The sequence below is a fragment of the Labrus bergylta genome, chromosome 3, assembly GCF_963930695.1.
Source record: "Labrus bergylta chromosome 3, fLabBer1.1, whole genome shotgun sequence".
Classification (NCBI taxonomy): domain Eukaryota; kingdom Metazoa; phylum Chordata; class Actinopteri; order Labriformes; family Labridae; genus Labrus; species Labrus bergylta.
The window spans coordinates 28,821,098-28,843,447 of record NC_089197.1 but is presented as its reverse complement, the minus strand read 5'-3'; the positions used below and the strand labels follow the sequence as shown (position 1 = coordinate 28,843,447).

At 42.1% G+C, this 22,350-nt stretch overlaps 1 protein-coding gene across 2 annotated transcripts; it reads left to right on the top strand.

Moving 5' to 3' along the window:
- The first annotated feature begins 302 nt into the window (after positions 1–302).
- Positions 303–22,336, top strand: ahctf1 (AT hook containing transcription factor 1). Of its 2 annotated transcripts, none has more exons than XM_020636481.3 (40): positions 303–461; positions 3,238–3,364; positions 4,209–4,359; positions 4,555–4,657; positions 5,049–5,229; positions 5,351–5,558; positions 6,126–6,242; positions 6,355–6,439; positions 6,572–6,722; positions 6,902–7,034; positions 7,583–7,764; positions 7,942–8,003; positions 8,287–8,415; positions 8,580–8,670; positions 8,862–8,951; positions 9,275–9,415; positions 9,549–9,653; positions 9,928–10,024; positions 10,232–10,355; positions 10,467–10,523; positions 10,874–11,020; positions 11,141–11,331; positions 11,451–11,595; positions 11,703–11,834; positions 11,959–12,106; positions 12,200–12,350; positions 12,442–12,537; positions 12,976–13,120; positions 13,240–13,455; positions 13,772–14,438; positions 14,548–14,736; positions 14,891–14,996; positions 15,756–15,880; positions 16,551–16,846; positions 16,999–19,176; positions 19,415–19,658; positions 19,773–19,943; positions 20,038–20,126; positions 20,259–20,332; positions 21,165–22,336. In XM_020636481.3, the coding sequence occupies exons 2-40, from the start codon at positions 3,244–3,246 to the stop codon at positions 21,361–21,363; spliced, it is 8,037 nt and encodes a 2,678-aa protein (XP_020492137.2). In that variant the 5' UTR covers positions 303–461; positions 3,238–3,243; the 3' UTR covers positions 21,364–22,336. The 2 variants fall into 2 exon arrangements, with proteins under 2 accessions (XP_020492137.2, XP_065809172.1); XM_065953100.1 differs by having other exon boundaries at positions 14,888–14,996.
- Positions 22,337–22,350: the final 14 nt, after the last annotated feature.

Sequence of the window (22,350 nt, the reverse complement as noted above, 5' to 3'; positions counted from 1 at the left end):
TGTAAATTAAATATTGAAGATTAAATGTAAATGTGCAAAAACAGAGTTGTAAATGGTTGTAAATTAAATATGGAAGATTAAATATTAAATATTTCAAATTGAAGATACATTGAGAAAAAACATAATGAAATAGGGCATACAGTTAAATCATTTACACATATAGCCTGTCGATGCATCTGGCGGTATTAATGTTTAACCTAGGACACACCCCAGACCGTGAGGGGGCAGCTCCAGGCCGTCGCTCTGTCTGCTCTGCCAAAAATAACGCCCGCGAAGAAGAACTGGAAGGAGCACTGTCCACCCGTGGAAATGGCGCTCAGTGGTGTCGGAGCCTGAAGTCAGAGCTGCTCTATCAGTCTCCGCTACGAGGACTATTCGCATGGGTTGATAAACTATCGGATTATGAGCGAGAAGAGGAGACGTGGAGAGATTCGTTAAATAAAGCCGTGATCACCGTGCAGGTCAGTGTAACGTTGGTATCAGTTAGCGGCACATTGCATCACGTTTTCTAACAGAGCTAACGGAGCTAACACTACTGAACTGTGTGCTCAAGTCATCATTAAAGCCTCTTTAACAGCACAGAGCAATGTTCTGTTAAAGAAGAACTGTGTGGTGTTTTAGCCTGTAGCTTCAAGCTAGTCTGTTTCAAGTTGTCTGTGTCCGAAACTTCTGAATTATCTCTTCAAATCAAGTAAAAACATGTAATGACAAAACTCCTCCTGTGTGTCTGGTAATGTTTAAATACAAGTCGATTCTGGTTGTCAAATCTAAAGTGTATCAGGGAAACATTTAACGTACACACTTTGTTAATATTAACGCTACAGCGACGTTACCGAAAGTAGCAGCGCACCTACCAGCTAGCAGCTAGTTAGCCACCAGGCGGTGCTTTCACCAGTGATCACCCGGGGATCTCACACACATTACGGCTCAATGCTGACCAGTGTTGCAGTGGGTTTGTTGTTAAAAATCCAATAATTGAACAGACTAACTACCTGCTGTCATCACATAATACCAGTGCTCATGTTTGTGTGCAGCTAGGAGAGCTAGCTTAACTGTGAACTCAGATAAACTGTAATCCTGCATGACCTTGCAAGCTAACTGTGTAGCCTGCTAATGCAGTGAGGAACTCCTCTACTAATCCTTATTCAGGTCTAAAGAACAATAAGACCTTCATAATGATACAGTGATCAACGTCAGTGTGCGTAATATTGTGCAAAGAAAACAATCTGGGTTTGTTTACATTATGCCAAATTAGCTCCATGCTAACACCTGCAGCTGGACTGTGTTGCTCAGGAGCTAATGGACGAGCTAACTGTGTGGCCCGTTCACTAATGCAGAAATACATGTTGTCATTACACCTGAGAGTACTTCTGAGGGAGTTATTGGTCGTGAAACAGGGAAGTCAGGCTCCAGTTTTCACAGGTTGTCACTTCAACTTTTCAAATACTGACACACGTGAGTGACATGTGTGAGGTGAGGAGAGATGTGAAGTCTTTTCCTCTGTGACTAACCTGTACCAGTGTGGGGACGCCTTTAGGTGCCCACATGTTTAGATAGTTTTTATTATAATGAATCTGTATGTGCAGTCTGACGTTATGGCATGTGGCTGCGTAGTGACAGGACTGTTGCGCGGGAGTTCACTTGAATCCACTGTGTTTTCTCCCCGTGGGCACAGAGGGCAGTGTTGTGTCCTTTTGCCAATCTGAATATGTAGAGCTCGTTTCTACTTCAGTTTGAGTTGGCCTTGAAGGTTCCCCTGTGTGAAACGTACTGCTGTAGATACTGTTATCTTTTAGGAACACAAGCCTGAGGGACAGCGTAAACAAACACATTCTGTCCATAATAGTTAATAACGTTACAAGAATAGAATAGAATGTCTTTATTGTCATTATTGTACAACGAAATTATTTGGCTTCACCTTAAAGTGCAAACACATACAAGCATCCACAGCTAAGAACAACAAAAGAAGAGAGAGAGGAAAAAAAGGAACTCTCATTCAGGTAAGATGGGCAATGTGTGGTAGGAGTTATTTACAGGTAGTAGCATAACAGAATATAAATAGATGTATGAAATATAAAATATTGCAGAAATATGAAATAAATATTGCACAGTATGAAATGTAAAATATTGCAGAAATATAAAATAAATATTGCACAGTATGTGTGGTGAGGGTGGGACGGTCATTGCATGTCCAGGTTCAGTGTGGTACAAGAGATGAACACAAATATAAAAACACACACAGCAGGGTAAAGCATGAAAATGATACTACCAGAAAAAATACATCTTCTATGAGCCAACTATAGCCAAACTCCAATTTTTAACGTTGTGAGTTTTAGTTATAAGGGTCTGGATTGGCATTTAAGGTGTATAATGAATTGTTAAGGAGGACCTACAATGGGGCTGCCAGTGGCTGTGTTTGCCTGCAGCCACTTTAATTAAATGTAATTGTTTTTGAATTAAGTGTTTTGTTTTGTTTTGTTTTAATTAATGTTTTGTGAATTAAAGGAGCAGATATTATAAGATTAGTCTTCTTTCTGCTCCTTTTCATTCAGAATTTGAGATTTTATGTTTGTTTGTTTTTCTTAACTTTATTGTTTGAATTAAATAAAATTTACAACAACAAAAAAGAGCCATATGTAATTACATTTATTTGAATTAAAAAACTTATATACTAGAACTCAGAAAAGTTACAACAGTAAAAGTAATGACGCCTACTTCCGAATTATAGTTAAGCTTTAGTGTTCATGTTTTTTCTAGGTCTGTAAGCATCAGGTTTGTTTTCAGTGAGCAATGAGAAAGATTAGAATAGAACCATTTTGGAGGGCTTCATTGATGATATAAAAAGTGCTTTCTTCCAGCTGTTTATATCATAACATAATCTCACAATCCACATCTGCAAACAAACAGATGTGTTGCAGCATGTCATGGGTTCTTGATTTGAAGGCAGTGCAGTCGTAGCCCCAGTTGTCAGCAAGTTTGCTGACAGCACATTTCCTGACAACTGGGGACACAACTGGGGTTTGAAAGATAGACCTCTTTTGTTCTCTAACACCCAGCAGACCAATTTCAGAGAAGGAGGAATGTATTAAGAATATGGCAGAGGTTGTTATTATTCTTAAAGATGTTTACTTTGTAAGCAGGTATGAAGGGCACAGTGATATGTACAACATAAAATGGTTACTTAATGCTCTTTCTAACTTTCTGTTTGTCCCATGTTGTCTTTGTTTATGAATGCAGTGAAAAATGCACAACCTGACTGCCCGGGTCACCAGCAGCCTGCTGCCTTACCCAGCAGTTACTGTAGACGCTCTGGGGGAAGATGAGATCACCCTAGACTCTGTGCTACATGGGAAGTTCACCGTTGGTAAGCCTGTTTGTATGAAACAATTATAACTTCAACCTGGGCAGACATTAAGTCAACTATCCATCCATCTATTAAATGAACTCTGTATCACATGTGCTTCGTTGCTGCAACAAATAAAATGCTTTTACAAAACACATCTTGTCGCTGGAAGAGTACAACAGAAACATTGATCTAACATGACCTTTAATACATCTGATGACTGTCATCTGTTAAATCTGAGATTCATTTTTTGCGATCTCTGAGTGAATAAAACATTTGAACACATTTCCTAGTTAACAGTCAAAGGTTAATGAAGAGAATTGATGAATTTCCATTGTCAGTACTTGGTTCAACCTGTCGTCAAAGTATTTTATGGTCTATTCATGACTTGTAGGAGACAAAACTTTAAACTAATTATGATTGCAAAGGAATTTAGACCAGAGGTCTGGATCATTTTTGTAATTACTATTTTTCAGCAGTAGGCCTGTAATCATTGACCATGTTGCCAAAAGTATGAAGAAAAAATCAGTTTAGCTCAGTTTATTGAAAATGGTCCGTTTGTTTTACTTGACTTAAAACTGTAAAAAAAGTATATTCATTTAGTGACACATAATTCTCCTGTATTATAAACTGAAGTTTAAGAGTAAGCAGAGCTTGAACAAATAGCTGCAGGTCATTTGTTATCCACTTACCTGTGTTTCTTTTAGACCAACTTTTTATTAATTTGTGACATAGGTTGCAGTTCTTCATCATCTTGCACTTTTAGATTACAGCATTACTTAAGATAAATAAACCTACTACAGTGTTGATTACCTTGATCATAACCCTCTCACTTTTCACTTCCTTTTCCTTCCTGGGTGTGAAGGTCGCAGCGGGTTGGCCTGGCTGGCCTGTGGCCCCCATCTGGAGGTCGTCCATGCAGTAACAGGAGAGCGGCTGTCTGCGTACTGCTTCGGTGGTGGAGGAGAGCACCCACCCAGTGTCCTAGCTGCCAGGGACTTCAGCTGGCTCAAACGGTCAGGGCTTTGTTTTCTCTCTTTAACACTCTGATGTGGATTGTAATCAATAGAAACAAACCATTTATTGCTATTCCAACTTGAGATGATTGTTAGTCTGTGACTGTAAGGATCAGCTTTAAGAGGTCAAATAAATATTGTTGACATTGCAGAGGAGACGAGGAATGTTCACTCCTTCACTTTTGTATTTCACAGGTCTGGATTGCTTGTAGGCCTGGAGGAAGCAGAGGGCAGTGTGCTGTGTCTTTATGACTTGGGACTGTCCAGGGTGGTCAAAGCTGTGGTAATACCAGGCAGGGTAAGTTGGAGTCACAGTCTCCTCACCTAAACCAGACATATCTCACAGAGTGCTGTTGCACAGCGAATTATGATGAACACATACAAACGTTTAGGCACTCAGATTATAAAGAGTTAAGCATACTATGACAGAAACTACACAAGTAGTTTGATGTAGTAATTTGTAGTTCTAAAACATTTCAGTGTCTGTCAGTGTCAGGGGGTATGGAGGTAGAGATTGATTATGTAAAAAAAAAAACATCTGATATACCAATCAATTATAATTGACGTGTTTGATGGTTGCATAATCATTTTTCAGGGTTATTATGGAGATTTGATTCAGCATGCTGATACTTTATCTGATTTTTCCATAGCATAGCAAAGTGTTCTATCAAATCCTCTCTGTTGTCTAGATTACTGCAATTGAACCGTTGGTGAGTTATGGCGGAGCAAGCACTTCAACCCAGCATCTTCACCAGAGTCTGCGCTGGTTCTTTGGCATCGCCGCCGTAGTAACAGACCTAGGCCATGTTCTGCTTGTGGACCTCTGCCTGGACGACCTGTCCTGCAGCCAAAGTGAACTGGAGGCTTCAGGTGAGGACACTGCTTGAGCGTTTGAATGTTATATGATAATGTACATGTTCTTTTGGCTTTTTTTCTATGTTCTTCCTCTATTCTATTCTGTTTATTGTTTATTTTTCCTCTTTACTCCCAGACCTGCAGGTCGTGACCAAATCTCCTTCGGAGATCCCCAGACTTCGAGAAGTCAGCACCAGACAAGGCAGACATCTTTGTCTCCAGCTGAATGCTCCCAGTGGAGTGGGAGCCACAGCTCTGCAGTACATCTCCAGGACCAACCAGCTGGCAGTGGGATTTTCTGATGGATACTTACAGCTGTGGAACATGAAGGCGCTGAAGAAGGAGTCAGTCCTTGTTTTTCTTCTGACTTTCTACATATTGTGAAAGTGGGGAAGATAGATAAAAATGGATTGAATTAAAATTAGGCCACATTCCATTATTCTTCTCGCCCTGGCTCTGCCTTCTCTGACCTCTTTCTAACGTTCTCTCTTTTCTTTCTCTTTTCGTGGTTGGGATGGTGGATTTCTTTACTGGGCGCTTGTCCTTTAATTGGACATCTTGTATCTTATTTTTATTTCAGATGCCTGTTTATTTGCCTAATTATTAGTTTGTTGATTTGTGTATTTGTTTTTACTTTTTAAAAACTTTTAAAAAAATTGTCAAATGTAACTTGTTTTTGAAACTTTTTATATAAATAGAGTAATTATCTTTATTATTATTATAACTTAATGCTTTGTAGTTTCTTACTCAAAGAAAAGAAAGTGGATAGTTATTAGAGGTCTTTTCTCCTTATAATTCAAAGGCTGCATTTAATACAGTCTTCTGCACTGGTAGGTAGATTTGAAATGTTTTGGAATCACTGTTGGAGTTTATATTTTTGTGTTAATTCTGATTTGTTTGATCGTACATAGATACCACTCCCAGTTGGACAGTGGCAGGGTGCCCATTCACGCCTTCACCTTCCAGGAACCTGAAAACGACCCCAGGAACTGCTGCTACCTCTGGGCTGTTCAGTCTTCTCAGGACCTGTAAGCCTTCCATACAACAAACACTACATACAAGCAAAACATGGTTTATTTTTGTTTGTTTGTTGTTGTTTTTTTCCAAGCTCTTATCTTGTCTCCTCTCACTCCCACTCAGTGAGGGAGATATGGTCAGCCTCCGCCTGCTTCAGCTGGCGTTCAGTGAAAGGAAGTGTCTCGCTTCTGGAAGGATCCTCTATGAGGTCTGTTGTGCCCTACAAATATGCAACAATATGTTTTTCTCTCTTCACTTGAATTTAATACCTCTATACTATGCTTGTCAGCTTTAACTTACTTGGTTGAATCTCTGTCATCATGAACTTCGTGTTACTCAGGGTCTGGAGTATTGTGAGGAGCGTTACAGTCAGGACTTGAGTGGCCCAGCCTTCCCTCTCAGGGCCCAGGCCACCAACACCCGTCTGCTGAGTTGCCAAACCATTGAGAAGTTCAGAGCTCATCCTGACAGAGATGACAGCATGAATGAAGGTAAGAGGTTTTATTTCACTAGCTAGAACTCCAGTGGAGATCTCATTATGTGGGAGACAAATAAGTGGTTTTTTTATTTTGTATTTAAACTGGAATGTTTTGTGCTTTGATATTGCAAGCAGATTATGAAGAAATGTTCTACTCTTTGTCTCTTCACCACATTTCTTTCCCATCGTCAGTTGCCTCTCCAGACACCAGTGTGTCTATCTTCAGCTGGCAAGTGAGGGCATACGGGCAGGGGACCCCATCTACCTACATCGGGGTTTTTGACATCAACCGATGGTACCACGCACAAATGCCAGACTCCTTAAGGTACAGTGGAGTTGCAACTAGTTTTTTTTAAGGAAATTTTCAACTTTTAATTATTTGAACATGCACTTTAAAAACCATGATTGTACAACGAGCAGGTGAAGATAAGCTTATAATGAAATTAACCGATCAGAAAGGGGACAGAAATAGAACTTTTTAAATGCTTGGAATTAAGAAATGTGTGAAATAATTTGCTGGTGGCACAAATGTTCAATGCAAAGTTATAATCAAATACATTCTCCATGTAGTTGGATAAAACACAAGACAGAGTTCTTCTAGGCTTACCACTTAACTAACAGTACACAGCAGATGAAAAGATGTTCCATAACCTCTCTTTGTTTTTGTTATTACCATTAGTTATTGTGTGCAAGACAAAATAATGTCACAGATGAATTAGGTATAGATACCAAAGGTTTGCTTAATGCACAACAGCAGCAGTGTGGACTGTTAGATATTTATTGTGTCCTCTTGTCCTGGGCTTGTTGTAATCATAGCACATGTTACTGTGACACTGCATTTCACTTGTGTGGTGGTATTCTTGTTTTTGTCAGAACGGGGGAGTCTCTTCAAAATTGTCCCTACCTGGCGGTCTGGTCTCTGGACTCTGTGGTGCAGATGGTGTCTCAGCACCTCCTCCTCGATGTGCTGGTGCACGAGCGCAGCCTGAGCAGAGGCATGCCCTTCACCTGCCCCCCATCAGAACAGTACTTTAACCCCACCACATACAACTTTGGTATGTATAGACACAATGTACAACAATGTGATCTGATGATGGATGTATCTTTTGTTTAACCACTATGTACTGCTGTCACCTATTTATACAGCTTAGGAATAAGCATGTACAGACATGCATAGGTTTGTAGTTGTAATATAGTTTTACTAAAACATGTTTTTTCTCTTTATGTAACAGATGCTACCTGTTTGCTCAACTCCGGAATAGTGCACTTAACCTGCTCTGGGTATCAAAAAGAGGTGAGTTTCTCTTGTTCATAAGCTGACTGTAAAACAGTGACAGTTCTGTCTTTGCCTTTATAAACCCTCTACTTAAATGTTGTTTTAATATGGATATATATTTATATATTTGGATGTAGTCTTTTGATGTATTGCATTCCTACCTTTGATTTAGCATACCCTGCAATGATGTGTATCACCTAGGCTGCATAATAAATGAACTACAGTATTTGAGTTTGAATGGAACAGAAAGTAAGCTTGTTTTGCACCTAACCAGCACCTCGATATTGTCATTCATACACAGACACTGAGCTTTTTGAAGAAAGCTGCCCCTTGTTCCAGTGACATCATCTCCTCCAGCTACTCTCGCTGCCTCATGTCTGGCCTCCTCTCATCGCGCCTGGCTGACACTCAGGCCTCCAGCCTCTCTCAGGTACAAACACATTCTTGATGACATACTGTATTTCAGGCCACTGTTCATCCTGCTTCTGTTTTCTCTATTATAGTTCCCCTCAAATAAAATCATTTATTCTATATGAACCATATTAGATTTCTTGTGAAGTTTAGTTGTTGTTGTAACTTGATGTTGTCCTGCAGGAGGAGCAGCTGGATGCCATCTTGTCCACAGCGGTCGAGACCAGCTCTTTGGGACTGATCACTGGCTGTATTAAGCAGTGGACTGCAGAAGGTGTGTAGTTTCACTTGGAATTGCCATCCATTTTTTTCCCCCTTAAATTGTTTGTCTGTTCTCATTGTGGTCACGTGTAGGAGGAAAATATGTTTGCTCAGAGTCCCCACCTAAACATATAAAGTACTTTCCTCCTCTGGATACAACCTGCAGTCGACAATAATACTTATAATTCTGTCCCCATTAAACAGAACAACCAGGCTCTGCTCTGAATCTGCGCTACATCCTGGACTGGGCCTGGAACAAAGTAGTACAGACAAAGGAAGAACTGGATGGAATCTGTATGTTTTGATTTAATTAATCATCATTTGTTCTGTGGTTTTTAGTGTACATAATGACAACCCTTCCTTTGGCTACTTAGTGATAGATTTGAATTTATGAGATCAGATATGTTTGTATAAGCTTTGTGTAGGGTATATTAACTCTTGAAGCTGATGAAAACTACAACTTTGAATACATAGTGCTATTTAACTTTTTAACCCCTAAGGATTTAAATTGTTGATCTTGTAAAATTTTTCCATGTCTACACTTCCTGAAGTTTTTTTATAAACTATTTCTAAACTTGATTTTTTTTCTGTGTCCCCTGAACCCGTTTGTTGTCTAGGTGCACCGCTGTTTGACAGCTCATCCAACTTCACAGACCCTCAGACGCTGCAGCTTCTTCAGCACAGCCAGAGGCTGCTCAGTAACCTCAGCACCATCTTCCACTGTCTGCTCAGTGAAGCTCAGGAGCTCACACAGAAAGGTGCAGCATCAACACACCTGTATTCACATGTACACATGTCATCTTCCTATCAGGACGCTGTCGTGCTACTGTTTTCTGTCATTTGTAGCCATTGGCTTTAAGCCTTGTAGTGATATTTTCAATTTCTGTGTAGGTCTGGTGGGTCTAATGAACAAGAACATGGTGTCCAGTCTCATTTCCAAGTACGCTCAAGTGGTGCTCTGGTTCTGTCGTACTGGTCTACTGCCCGAGGGATCAGGTAAAGTGCTGCAGGGATCAACAGGATCTAGGGAACCTTACCAGCTATTTCAGACAACACCTAGAAAAGCATTTGTTATTATTTTTATTATTAACAGTTTGTTAGAGTCAGTTAATAAAGAAGTGGGATTCAGGTTTAACAAAGGTAATCTTTAACTTAAAGCATTGTGCAATGTATAGCCAGGAAACTCAACTAAAACTACAATTTAATACTTAATAGAAGTATGAAATGATTTACTTTTTCTCTGTGACTTGTATCCGCCCCTTCCAATCAGACGATGACGCTCTCCAGATCTCCAGGCCTTTCTACACTCCCTCAGTCATCGGCAACTATTATACGATACGCAGAGAGGAGCTCACCAGGCTGTCGAAGTGAGTGGTCTTCTTCTTTGAAAGCTGCTAAATCTTAAACCTAGTCCAAGTGAATGACTTCAGCTAAATTGTGTATCCTCACACTTCTTGTGTCTCATATACTCAACAAGTGATCAACAAGTTCCTAAGATGTTACAATGAGATAATGTTCTCTCTCTGTCCTTGTGTGATTGATGTTGGTGCTGACCCTCCTGTGTTCCTCTTCAGGGGCAAGTGGTGTGCAGACTGCCTGATGATTGACGGGTTGGTCGGCCAGTGTGGTGATCGCTTGACCAACCTGTGGAAAAGGGATGAAGGCGGTACAGGGCAGTACCCCCCACCATCATTGCATGTAAGCATTCCAAATACTTATTTTAGACCTTCTCATCGGTGTCACATTGAGTTTGCACCTGTGGCTTTTTGGCACTAGGAAAATAATTGTCTTGTACCTTTTGATTCACAGGCCTTGTTGGACATTTATTTACTGGAAAACATTGACGAAGCCGCTAAACATGCCATTGTATCCTTTGCTCAATAACCCTCCAATGTGAAGTCTTCTTTGTCTCGGCTCGTATTTTTTTCCCTGACTTCAAGGATAACATATTATTCTCTTGAATACATTATTTTAGAATGTACAGTTCTACACTAATGTTACAAACTTTATTTTGTAATCCTCTAGCTGTGATTTCATGATACCTGGTGTTGTGATCAGAGTATTATAATTGATCATGTATTCTCTGTTTCCATTTAGAAAGGTGTCAGTTGTCGTTTGTAAATTTGTCATTCTGATCTCAAATCCCCAAATCTCTCTTTGATAGACTAAATTCAATATTCTGTACATACATTATATGCCTTGACTTCTTGTCCCAGGTGATTTACCTTTTGCTCGATGTCATGCACTCCCTCCCTAATAAGGAGGGAGCATCAGTGGAGTTTTTCCCCACAGCTTTTGCCATTCCCATTGGACTGGTGAAACTCGTACAGGGCCTCTGGCTTCTGGACCATCATGACCACCAGGTACACATGGATTGATCTGTTCCTGACTTATCCTTACATTTAGCTATTACAACTTATTTTGATTTACTATGATATTTACTTAACTTAAAAAAACCTTGTGTTCTTCTGTGTCTTGGTCAGAGTTCATTCGAGCTGCTCCTTCATCCAGCATCCTCTCAGTGTCAGTTTAAGTGGCAGCACGAGCGGGTCCTGCAAGCTCTCATGTGCCAGGGTCAACACCCGGTGGCACTACGATATTTTCAAGTCACAAAACCCCCAATTTCCTCCACTGCCCAGGCCAAACTCTGCCTGTCTGTCCTGCTACACAACAGGTAAGAGAAAGTCAACTCTGTGCACTCCTCTCATTAGAAACAGTGTTGGAGTTTTGTAATTGTGAAACAAAGTCAAGAAAAACAGTTTTTGACAGCAAACTGTTGCTCCCTTCTTCCAGGTGTCTCATCGAGGCGTGGGCTTTACTTCGGCAGCACTCTAGTCGTCTCAACATGGCCGAGCTGATGGGTTTCCTGTATGAGAGCTGCCAGGAGCTGGGCCTCATCAAGGAGCTGCTCAAACTGCCCCTGGGCCTCGCTGAGCAGGTAGGACAGATATAAGTAAACACACAGTTAGTTAAAGACAATGCAGTTTGTACATTTATGTATAAAGTCAATTCACAAATCCGCGTTTGTTTATTCTGTGTTTTCAGGAATGTTTGGAGAAGTTTCTCCAGGGGACCGGAGGTCTCCAGAACCGAGAACTGCTGATGGTTCATTACCTCCAGCAGGCCAACTACATTCCTGCCCTCCAGCTCAACCACAGCCTCAAACTGAACCTTGTGGTATGTTTGACACACGCACATTTAAATATTACATGTTTAAACATCACATATCCATTAAAACTATTGATTTTATAGAGAGAAGACACTTGATTAAATGTCCTCTTTCTTTTTCTTTTGTTCTTAGAATGAGCGAGACCCAAAGCTTAAAGAACGAACAAACACCAGGAACTCGATACTGGATCAGTACGGAAAAGTTTTACCCAGAGTTCAGAGGAAACTGGCGATGGAGAGAGCCAAGCCCTACCAGCATTCCTACGCCATCCACAGAGAAGGTAAGGAGAGGTGCTCCATCAACTGTGTCTGTAACAAATTACTTATATAGTCACATTCTTCTTTGATAATAACACCTTCACACTGTGCTCCAGTCTCTCGACCACAGCCACTATCAACCATCACCAAGCGCTCCGCCAGTGAGAAGGTGATGTCGAGGGCCGGCTTCATCAACAATCTCCTGACAAAGATCGAGGAAGTGTGGTTAGGCAAAGGAGAAACACCGCAATCCTCACCAGCAAAGAGGTGAGCACAGAAGTCACCCAAATAGAACCTCAGGGTTTATTTTTAAATACTGAAGTATTTGCTTATAATGGTATTTTACCTCTAACCTCAGGGCTGCTGATGTTAAGAGCCCCAAGTCCTCTTCCTCGACTCTTCCTGACCCCTTCCTGGGGACACCGATCACTATGACCTCCAAACGGAAGTCAAGGTACTGTCCTGAGTGAGACGTGTCATAGACATTTGTGTGAATGCGAAAGGAAACCAAAAGGAGTTTATTAACTATATCATTTTGACTCCTGAAAGTTGAATCACTGGTTTTGGTGGTTAAACTGGATGGCTTTCACATGGATTTATTTTTACTTTTACCATACCAATGTATGCAAGCAGTCTGATCCTTTGTGTTGTAAGCATGCTACATGTTTTATTAACTATAATTAAATGTTGATGAGCCTCATAACAAGGCAACCGCATAAAGGTATTAATACTTTGTTTTGAAAGACATCAGCAGTAACCGCTTCTGTAGTCTCTATTTAGAAGTAGATGATGTGGTTAATGTGATAGCAAACTGTGGACTGCAGTAACAGCAGAGTTCTGTTAAGACAGAATCTTAAAGTCATGGATGGTCCTCATCTTCACTGTGTCCCAGGCTCATGGACTTGGTGGTTCACCCCTCCTGTCAGACCCCCCGCCCTCTGCTCAGCCCCCCCAGACCTCCCAGCTCCTGGATCTCTCCAAAGAGCACCAGCAAGGGGCCTGAGCTTAGTCTTCTGCAAACACCGCAGGTCGTCAAGGTGAGCAGACATGTGCAATTCTCACTAGATTTTAAAAAACTTAGTATTTCACTCATTGTTAATCATCTGTCCTGGAGCATTTTAATTTGTTATTCACAGTTTTCATGTTCTTCTCTTAGCGAGCTCGCGCCTTGGCTGCCTCCGGTCCTGTGTTCTCAGCCTTCACTCCACAGTCCATCCTGCGCAGCAGCCTGAGGCCCACACCTGTTGCCACCCCCTCTGCTTCTCCAGGACGCTCCCTTACGCCTCCACCTCGCAGCAAAGAGAACCGGATCACCTTCATCGAAGAGGCTGAATCTCCTGAACCAGAGAAGGGCATTCGATGGACTAATGGGGTAAGACCGATGAATAGATTGGGATGATCTGTTGATTGCTGGTTCCCCTTAAAAGAGGTTTAGTAAGTGCTTGATTTGGGGGTTTTTGATTACATGATGGGTTTACAGATGCATTATAATATTAATATTGAATAAAGCAAATACTGCAAATTGTGTTCCATATGCAAAGCATCAGCTAATATTAATGGATAACATTGCTCTCACCGATATCAGCTTTCATGTGTGTTTCAGCAAACGTCCCTCTTTCTCATGAGTCTCAGTTTGTCTTCATTGTGAAATGTGTTTCCAACCTCCCTTGAACTGTTTTTCTCTCTAGATGGCAGCAGACAGCGAGATTAGCTTGTTGACCAGAGGCTCTTTGCTGTCCAAGTCCTCCCGTAAAATCTGGTCCGCACAGCCTGCGGAGGAGGAAGAGGAGGAGGAAGAGGAACAACCTCATGTAAAGTTCTTGCCTCCAGAAGGGGGTATTCCCTCTCCAGAGCTGAGATGCTTCGAGAGCGAGCCTTCCTCGCTCAGTGAAGTCGCTGCTGAAACCAAACCATTACACCTCAGCCTGAGCTTCGACACCAGCCAGGCGTCTCTCCGATCAACCGACACCACCCTGGAGTTCTTTGATGCTCCACTCTCTGCGGTCCAGGAAGGAGAGGAGGGACATGCTATTTCAGAGGAAGATGGAGTGGTAGTGACGATGAGCAGAAAAGGACTGAGGGAAAAGGAAGAAGCACAGGAAATACCCTCGCCTATCACAGAGCAAACCCCTCCCCTGACCTCAGAAGAGCACACTGAGGATGACGACATAGAGGACACTCCCCCAGTGACGGAAGAGGAAATAGTTGAGGAGGTCATGGAGATTGGTCTTGATCAAGAAGTTCAAAACGAAGAAGTTCTGTCTGAAAATGAAGACAAACAGCATGCCGAGTCAAACAGCGAACAAGAAGGTGCTGCACTTCTCGACCATGAGCAGTTGTCCAGTCTCAATCAAGGTGATTAACTCTTATTTGTTTCTTCACAACTTATTATAAGACACCAGCACTAGCACCACAATAAAGTTGATGCTATGCTCATTGCATGACACATGATTTCCTTGATTAGTTTCTATCCAGGTAACTGAGAGTGAAGAGCCTGTCCCTGAAGTGGAATGTCAGGATCAGCTGTTAATTGCTACAGGGCAGGACGTCCAATCAGAGGCCACAGAACAAACAGAGATCATTGAGCAGGAAGCAACCCCTGCAGCAGCTGAACCCTCATGTGAACCTGAAGAGGATCCAGAGCCATCGACAGGTAAGAGTGACATACTTCTATTCTGAAAGATGTTGGGTTTCAGTTCATTTTTCTGCAATTGCTGCAACCATGAATAATTGAGCTGTTGTTGGTTGTTGGTTTGTTATTACTAAGTAAAAGATAGAGATGATTTGTATTTGTCTTTTGCCAGCAGATCTGACAGAGTTCGTGCAGAGACATTTGTTTGACAGTGATTCGATCTCACTGCTCGCCCGCTCAGGAATCCATGAAACATCACCGACCCTGACAACCTTCAACAAGTATGTGCTGCTTTCTTTTGATTAAGAGACATCGCATCACTTTTTTAAAAAAGTGTGATATTCTCTGAAAGGTTTTCTGGATAGAATAATTTATCCAAACTTTTAGTAAAACATAATGCCACATGTCAAAGATTAGAAGGTTGTCTTCTAATTGAATCATTCAGACCATTTAGCAAACAAAGGAATATTCCAGCCAGACAAGATCTTTTTTTCGGAAGTAATGCTTTGTTATCATTCATTTAGCAGGCAGAACAACACGTTTGGATAATATTTATTTCAAGAGTTGGAGCCAACTTAAATTACATTTTTAATAGGAGCTACTGTGGCTCAGTGGTAGAGTTTGTTATCTGGTTGGCAGTTTGATCTCCTGCACACTACATTTGTAATGTCCTTAGGCACCTCACTGATCCCCAAATCTCTCCCAGTGGCCATGCCAGCAGCGTGTGAGTGTGTAAATGTGGGATTAGTTACTTTACATAGCATCCTCGCCTGTAAGCATGTGAATGGGGGAATGTGACAGGTAGTGTAAAAGCGCTTTTAGTGGACAGAAGACTTAAAAATAGGTGCTATATAAGAACAGTCCATTTACCAGTTAGATGGTAGTCTTCTTGTGTTAATCAATGAATAAAACTATAGATATGGAACATGGAACAAGTAATACAAATGTGTTGTAGCCTCATGTTTCCTTTTTTGGCAGTTTGGCGTCTTCTCTGTTTACATGTTTTCACAGTTTAAAAATACCTTTGTCTCTTCCCTCAGTGAGTCATTATGTGAGGAGGAAGAGGAGGAGGAGCCATCCACTGCTGAAGCTCCCCCGATATTAACCAGCCAGAAATCTACTACCTCTGTGACATCCTCTGAGCCTACAGGCACAGACTCCCACTGTGAGGAAGACTGCTCACACACACACACACACACACACACACACACACACACACACACACACACAGGTGGGGTTGGAAATCACACGGTAACTCGCGATATGGCTGTTATTGATATATCGGACAGTCATATAATTATTTATTTATTTAATAATACATTGTGATATTTGATTAACTGGAAAATATAAGCTGTCTTTAAAAAGGGCAAAGTGCAGGATGAATGTGTTTATTTATTATATATTCACTGCAATTTTGGTGCCAGGTTTCACTTCCTATCACACTTTCTACTTTAAATTCTTTTAACTGCTGTCTGACTTTATCACCTGTTGTCTTCTTTTTTTACTTACTTCTTCTTTTGTCAACTTCCTCTTTGGTCAATTATCTTCCTTTCAGATTAGCCTCATTCATGTTAAATGTGCAAACACGAGGAAATGATGCGGCCAATCAAATTGGCAGAGGAATCTATTAGAGCAAATATCACAATTATCATATAATTATAATTGTATCACATGAGTCAGGAAAATGGTATATTGCTGTATTGATGTTTTTTCCCCACACACACTCTGACAAACACACTATAACGGACACGGCATAGTTAACGCTGGAGCTCAAACTGCTCCACTATTTACCTCACACACCCTTTTTTCTTCTTTTCTTTCTTTGTATCTCCCAGCTGTTGTGAGTGTAAACGATAGTGAAGAGCTTTCCAGCCCTGTGTCTGAGGAAGAAGAAGATGAGGAGGAGGATGAAGAGGATTCTGATCAATCTGAGGAAGAAGAGGAGGAGGAAGAGGAGGAGGACTCTGGTAGTGAGGTGGAGATCATCGACGAGGTCCAGGGTAATGGGAGGCTGCCCCCCCTACAACCCAGCACAGTCTTCATACAACAGGAACACACACACTTTCTGTCAGATCTGTCAGAGCCAGAGGCTGCAGCGTTCTCTCTCATCACACCTGCTGCTGAGATGAAGGTAACACACATACACACACACCCAGCTAATGAGATTTTTAATCTTTAAAGATTATAGAATCAAAAATCATTTATTTTAAGTATAATACACTTTATTTTATTGTTTATGTATTTTAATAAAAACGGATTATCTGTGATTTTGGACCATTCCAGATGGTTGAGGAGGACTTAGAAGGGGAGGTGGTGATGGTGAGACTCGGGGCGGATGATGGAGGCCTGCTGGCAGATGAGGAAGAGCAAGGGTCTTCATACATGGAGCTCAAACCCTCTACCACTCTCCTGGTTCCCCTGGAGCTGATGGAGGGCCAGGACGGTCTCGTGGATGGTGCTCAGCTGGATCTTCCTGAGCTCCAGCAGACCGTGCAAGACGACCTGACGTGTGAAACACAAGGCGGCTTCTCTCTGATGCTGGACGTGGAAGAGGATGGGGACAAAGACGCAGACACCCTACCCATGGAGAACGATCTTCAATCCTCTGAGCCTCCTGCCCTGTCTTATGATGAACTTGTGGCCAAACCCGAGGTTATTCTTTTGGGCATTGATGATCAGGTCTCAGAAGAGGACCAGAGAACAGAGATGGACAGCTTGGGTGGAATTGAGGAAAAAGGACCGAGAGAATCAGAGCTTGAAAAACTGTCTGATCAAGCTGAGCTACCAAGTGAATTAATCACAGTAAACCATGAGGCAGAAGATGTTGAAGAAGAGCTGGTAACATTGTCTGAAAAACACCAGCCAGAAGGTCTTTCAGAGTCTCTGTCACCTGCAGAGGAAGATCTCCAAGCTGTAATGGATGAAAACGACTCAGTTGCAGACAATGAATCTGTTGAGGATAAGATGAGTGAGGAGAAGCATGTTGATGAGGAGGAGGAGAAACTATCACCTGCAGAGGAAGAACCCTCAGCTGTAATGGGTGAAAGTGACTCCATTGCAGACAATGAATCCGTTGAGGACAAGATGAGTGAGGAGGAGAACAAACCATCACCTGCAGAGGAAGAACCCTCAGCTGTAATGGGTGAAAGTGACCCTATTGCAAAGAACGATTCAGCTGAACAGGAGATAAAAGAAGAGGATGATTATCCAACAACTTCTGAGGAAGAGCTCCCAGCTGTTATGGATGAAAACAACTCTGTTACAAAGAAAGATTCAGCCGAAGAGGCGGATGAACCAACAACTGCTGAGGAAGCACTTCCAACTGTAATGGATGAAAATGAATCTATTACAAAGAGCGCTTCAGCTGAAGAGGAGGTAAAAGAAGAGGAGGATAAACCATCACCTGTTGAGGAAGCACTTCCAACTGTAATGGATGAAAACAACTCTGTTACAAAGAGCGATTCAGCCGAGGAGGAGGATAAACCAACACGTGCTGAGGAGCAGGTAGAGCCTCAAGAAAACGGCCCAGTTGTCATGGACATTGAGATCTCCCCCTGTGTGGAGACAACGACTGCTGTGGAGGAGATGCAGCAGGCTGATGAATTCTTTAAAGAGACAGAAGAGCAAATCATTGAGGTTTCTAAGACGGAGAAAGAAACAACAACAAGAACCAGGGGCAAACAGAGAAAACCAAAAGAAGCTGAAGCAGAAAAGCCAACGATGATTGAAGCTTTGAGCTCTGAGAGTCAGCCAGAAGAGCCGTCTGTGCTGGAAACCTCTACTTCTCTGAGGAAAAAGAAAGCTCCTTCGACCCCAACAAGGAGAACCACAAGAGGCAGGACGGTCAAGTTCATCTCCCCTCTCACAGAGGAAGCAGAGGAGCCACAGGAGGACGGGAGAGTGGAGGATGTAGAAACGAGCCAACCGGTCCCTTCCTCACCCAGTCGTACACCGAGAAAAGGTAAACAGAGCAAAGATATCAACGGACAAGCTAGCACACCTCGAAGAAGTGCCCGCAAAGCTCAGCAGGGGCCTTCTAATGGTGAAGTGGAGGCCATAGTTAACACTGCTGCTGTGGCATCAACGTCTAAGACCTCGTCTCCAGGCAGACGGCGGGTTTCCCAGAGAGCCGCTTCAACAAGGAGCCAGAGTGGCAGTGACGAGGTGTCTGCAGCCCCAGGGCCTGAAATCAAAGACGAGGAGGAACAAGAGGATGACGTCCCAGATGCAAAGGTTTCTCAACGAACAAGCTCCAAGACTCCCACACCTGCCAAACGAAGGCTCCCTGAGGCGAACACTCCGAGGAGATCCAGCAGGAGGATACTGAGCGGCAGTGAGGTCGTGCAGACACCTTTAGAGGCTTTGAAAGAAGAGGAGCAGGACGAGGTCTTTGCATCACCTGTTAAACGCAGCTCCAGGACTCGACAGTCAAACCAGACGTCTCTTAGTCTTCATCCACAAGTAAGGATTCAACTATGCATTTATTTATTTATTTTGCAAGTTTTTGATGTTAGTATTTAATCTGTTATTCATAGAAAAGAGTAATATCAACAGTCATCCATAAATATTTAATTTGACTACCATATCATTTTGAATTTTTCCTGTTTCATCCATCTCCCATGTTATATGTTTATAAATCATCCATTGACGATATTTAATGATCACACTGGTCAAACTGGTCTCTGTGTCACTTCCTCAGAGTGCAAGAAAGACGGGAAGAGAGACAGTCTCTGAAAACACTAAAGAAAGTGAAGTTCTACACGAGCCTGAGCTGAACAGCCGTGCTGCTCGCACCAACTCGCATCGACCCACCAGAAGCCAACTCTGGGATCACCCTGAGGAAGACCTTCCCCTATTGGACTCCCCGCTTGAGGTGGACTCTGAAACCCCTGTCGCAGACGCCCTCATCAAGAGACTTCAGGATGAAGAAGAGAAACAGGAAGGTACGTATGAGGGTCTTCACATGCTGAAAAAAATAGAATGAAAGAAAGAAGGACGATTGATTTGATATTTGGACATGTTCAGGAATTAAGTGTAAGTTTGTGTAACACTTGCAGGAGGAGTAGTCATCTCAAAGATGGTGAGAACCAGCAAGAGGAGCACCAAGTCGTCCGTTGAGCAGATTCAATCCGTTCCTCCTGAGAAAGACAGTCTGATCCCCGAAGAAGCAGAGTCTTGTCCAGACGAGCATTCGTTCATCTATTCGCCCTCACGTAGAAGAACAAGAGGTGAGCTGTGTACCTCTTTACACGCATGTCCATCACTTTTTATCAGAGACCTATTTATTTCATGGTTTTCGTGTGTGCTGTGTCCGTGTGTCAGCCAGCAGAGCAGAGTCTCCGGGGCCGAGTGAAGAGTTGCCGGTACCCGTCACTCGCAGCAGGAGAAGAGTCGTCAAGGACGCTCCTCATGTAAGTGCTTCAGCTCCTGATGAGGAGTTTCATAAGTCATGTAATCCACAAGCTCCTTTTCCGGCCTAACACTGAGCAGATGATCGATGTCCATTCTTTCTCAATTTAAAAATGTATTTTTTATTTTTTCAGGACACAGAAGAAAATGTGGAAGATGAAAAAGAAGCCCCTGCTAGCACGAGAAAAACAGCCAGACGAACAGCCAAGTAAGAGCCTGTGTCCTTTTCATATAGAAACAATACATTGTGATACAGAACATTTCTTCCTCCCCTGCAAAGTGTTCCCTCTAACACAGATGGGTCTGGGTGACTGATTGGACCTTGCCCTCTCCCAGACTCATCCCTGTAGAGTGAGAGTCAGGGCCGTTGGTATGGTTCTCTGTGTGAGGAATACTCTCATAATATACAATTGGCACAAAACTGACGATCCTGTTGCCTAAGGAATGATTCCTGATGCAACCCTGATACAAAACAATATTTTATTGTCCCCCAGGGGGGTATCTACACCTTGTAAATACAAAGGATTCAACGCAGATCTAAGTTTTAAGATTTAAGTCAAATGTTTAGGCGAGATGTTTTCAATGTCATCATTTGTCAAGGGTTGAATCTCTTGTGTCGATTCTGGCGCCCCCTGTGGACTAAACGCTACCTCTCATGTCTTTTCGTGGGTTTTGTCCTGTAGTGGTGTTTTTAACAGAAAATGCTGCTGCCTTCTTTTAACAGTCAAATGAATCACTCATCAAGAATCTTAGTCATCAGTATCTGACACCTACACCTCAGCAGATGTTTCTGGCATTCAAAACAAACATATAGAGAAAATCAATGTTCATAACCAATGTTCTCTGATTTACTGTATTTGTAGGTCGGTCAATCAGTATTGATTTCAGTCTGTCTTATAACCAGCCTAAAACTCCTCATCGGGGCTTTAATGCTAGTAGTGAACTTTCTATTTAGCTTAATGACAACTAGCACTGTAGTTTGTAAATATTTTGTGTTGAAGAAAATCAGCCCCTGCTTTTTTTCTTTTCCCCACCTTCAGATCCAAAGCCGTTCCTGAGCCGCCTCCCATAGCACAGGTGGACCTGATCTCACCTCTGCCTAGCCCAGTTGATCCACCTCAGCGAGTACAGAGGAGGACAAAGGAGGCAGAGGCCCCCGCCTCCAACATGAACCTCCGACGCAAACGCATAATGGACACCGTTTTCACCAAACCCGTCACACGGAGGAAGAAACTCTGAGGAGGTCGATGAGGAGTAAACCTTTGAACCTCAGTCAGCAGCCAGAAGACTTTAAACAAACTGTTTGAGAAGCTGTCTAATAAAAGTGTATGCATAAACTCCTCCTAACGGTTATATCTCCTCAGATGCCTCGCAGTGCTGCAGTTTTCTTTCTTTCTTGACTTCTCTGTAGGGCAAAGAAATAAAGCAATGTAGGCATGAAAATATATTTTGAGACAAAACACATGGGTGTACAGCCATGTGAGTGGACTATATTTTTGGAGTTTACACAGCACTGTTACAAACTCGCATAATCTCACATCTGTGGCTGTTTTGTGTTGGACTTTGTAATGCTCCTGCTACGATGAAGTCTTTGGCTGTAGAGTGAAATGAGGGAAAGCAACAGTGTGGAGTTAGTAAACCAGAGAGACTGAAGTGAACTTGCCTCAGCTGAAGAGGTTTTATTTACATTCTCTAATATTTTAATTTTTTTCTGCTGATGTTTACTTTTAAGATTTCAAAGCCTGCTGTTTTTTTTCTATTTAAGAAGAAAGGCAACCAACCCAGTGGAGACCTGAGGTTTCTACTGATAGATTTGTAAATAGTCTTTTGCTATGTTCCAAATAAAGTTAATAAATAAATCATCAACGAATAATGTTCATTTTGAAGTGTGAAGTGTCTGGATTGCATTTGATCATCTTATCAGACTGCCTATGCCATAGTCTTAAACTTTCAGTGAGTGGAGGGAGATTCTGTGACCTAGACAGATGTGTACGCTTCAGATTTTTGTCTATTAGAGGGATGTTGTATAGTGTGAATGAAAACAAAACTTGCACAGTGGTTTGAGTTGGTTAAATTCCTTTGGGATATGTTAATAGGCTTGTTTAATTAAAATATGGCAAATCCCATCTGACAAAAGGCTATTTTCTGATGAATGTATGTAGAATGTCTTATTTTTGATGACTGCTCTTTGATAAATATGGTAAAGCTTGAATACTTCTGAGTGAG

Excerpts from the sequence above, each read along its gene's own strand:
- ahctf1 (XM_065953100.1), top strand. The coding sequence starts at position 3,244 with ATGCACAACCTGACTGCCCGGGTCACCAGCAGCCTGCTGCCTTACCCA. Across the intron at positions 4,658-5,048 it reads CTGTGGTAATACCAGGCAGG|ATTACTGCAATTGAACCGTT; the intron begins GTAAGTTGGAGT and ends TCTGTTGTCTAG. Across the intron at positions 15,881-16,550 it reads TACAGGCACAGACTCCCACT|CTGTTGTGAGTGTAAACGAT; the intron begins GTGAGGAAGACT and ends TGTATCTCCCAG.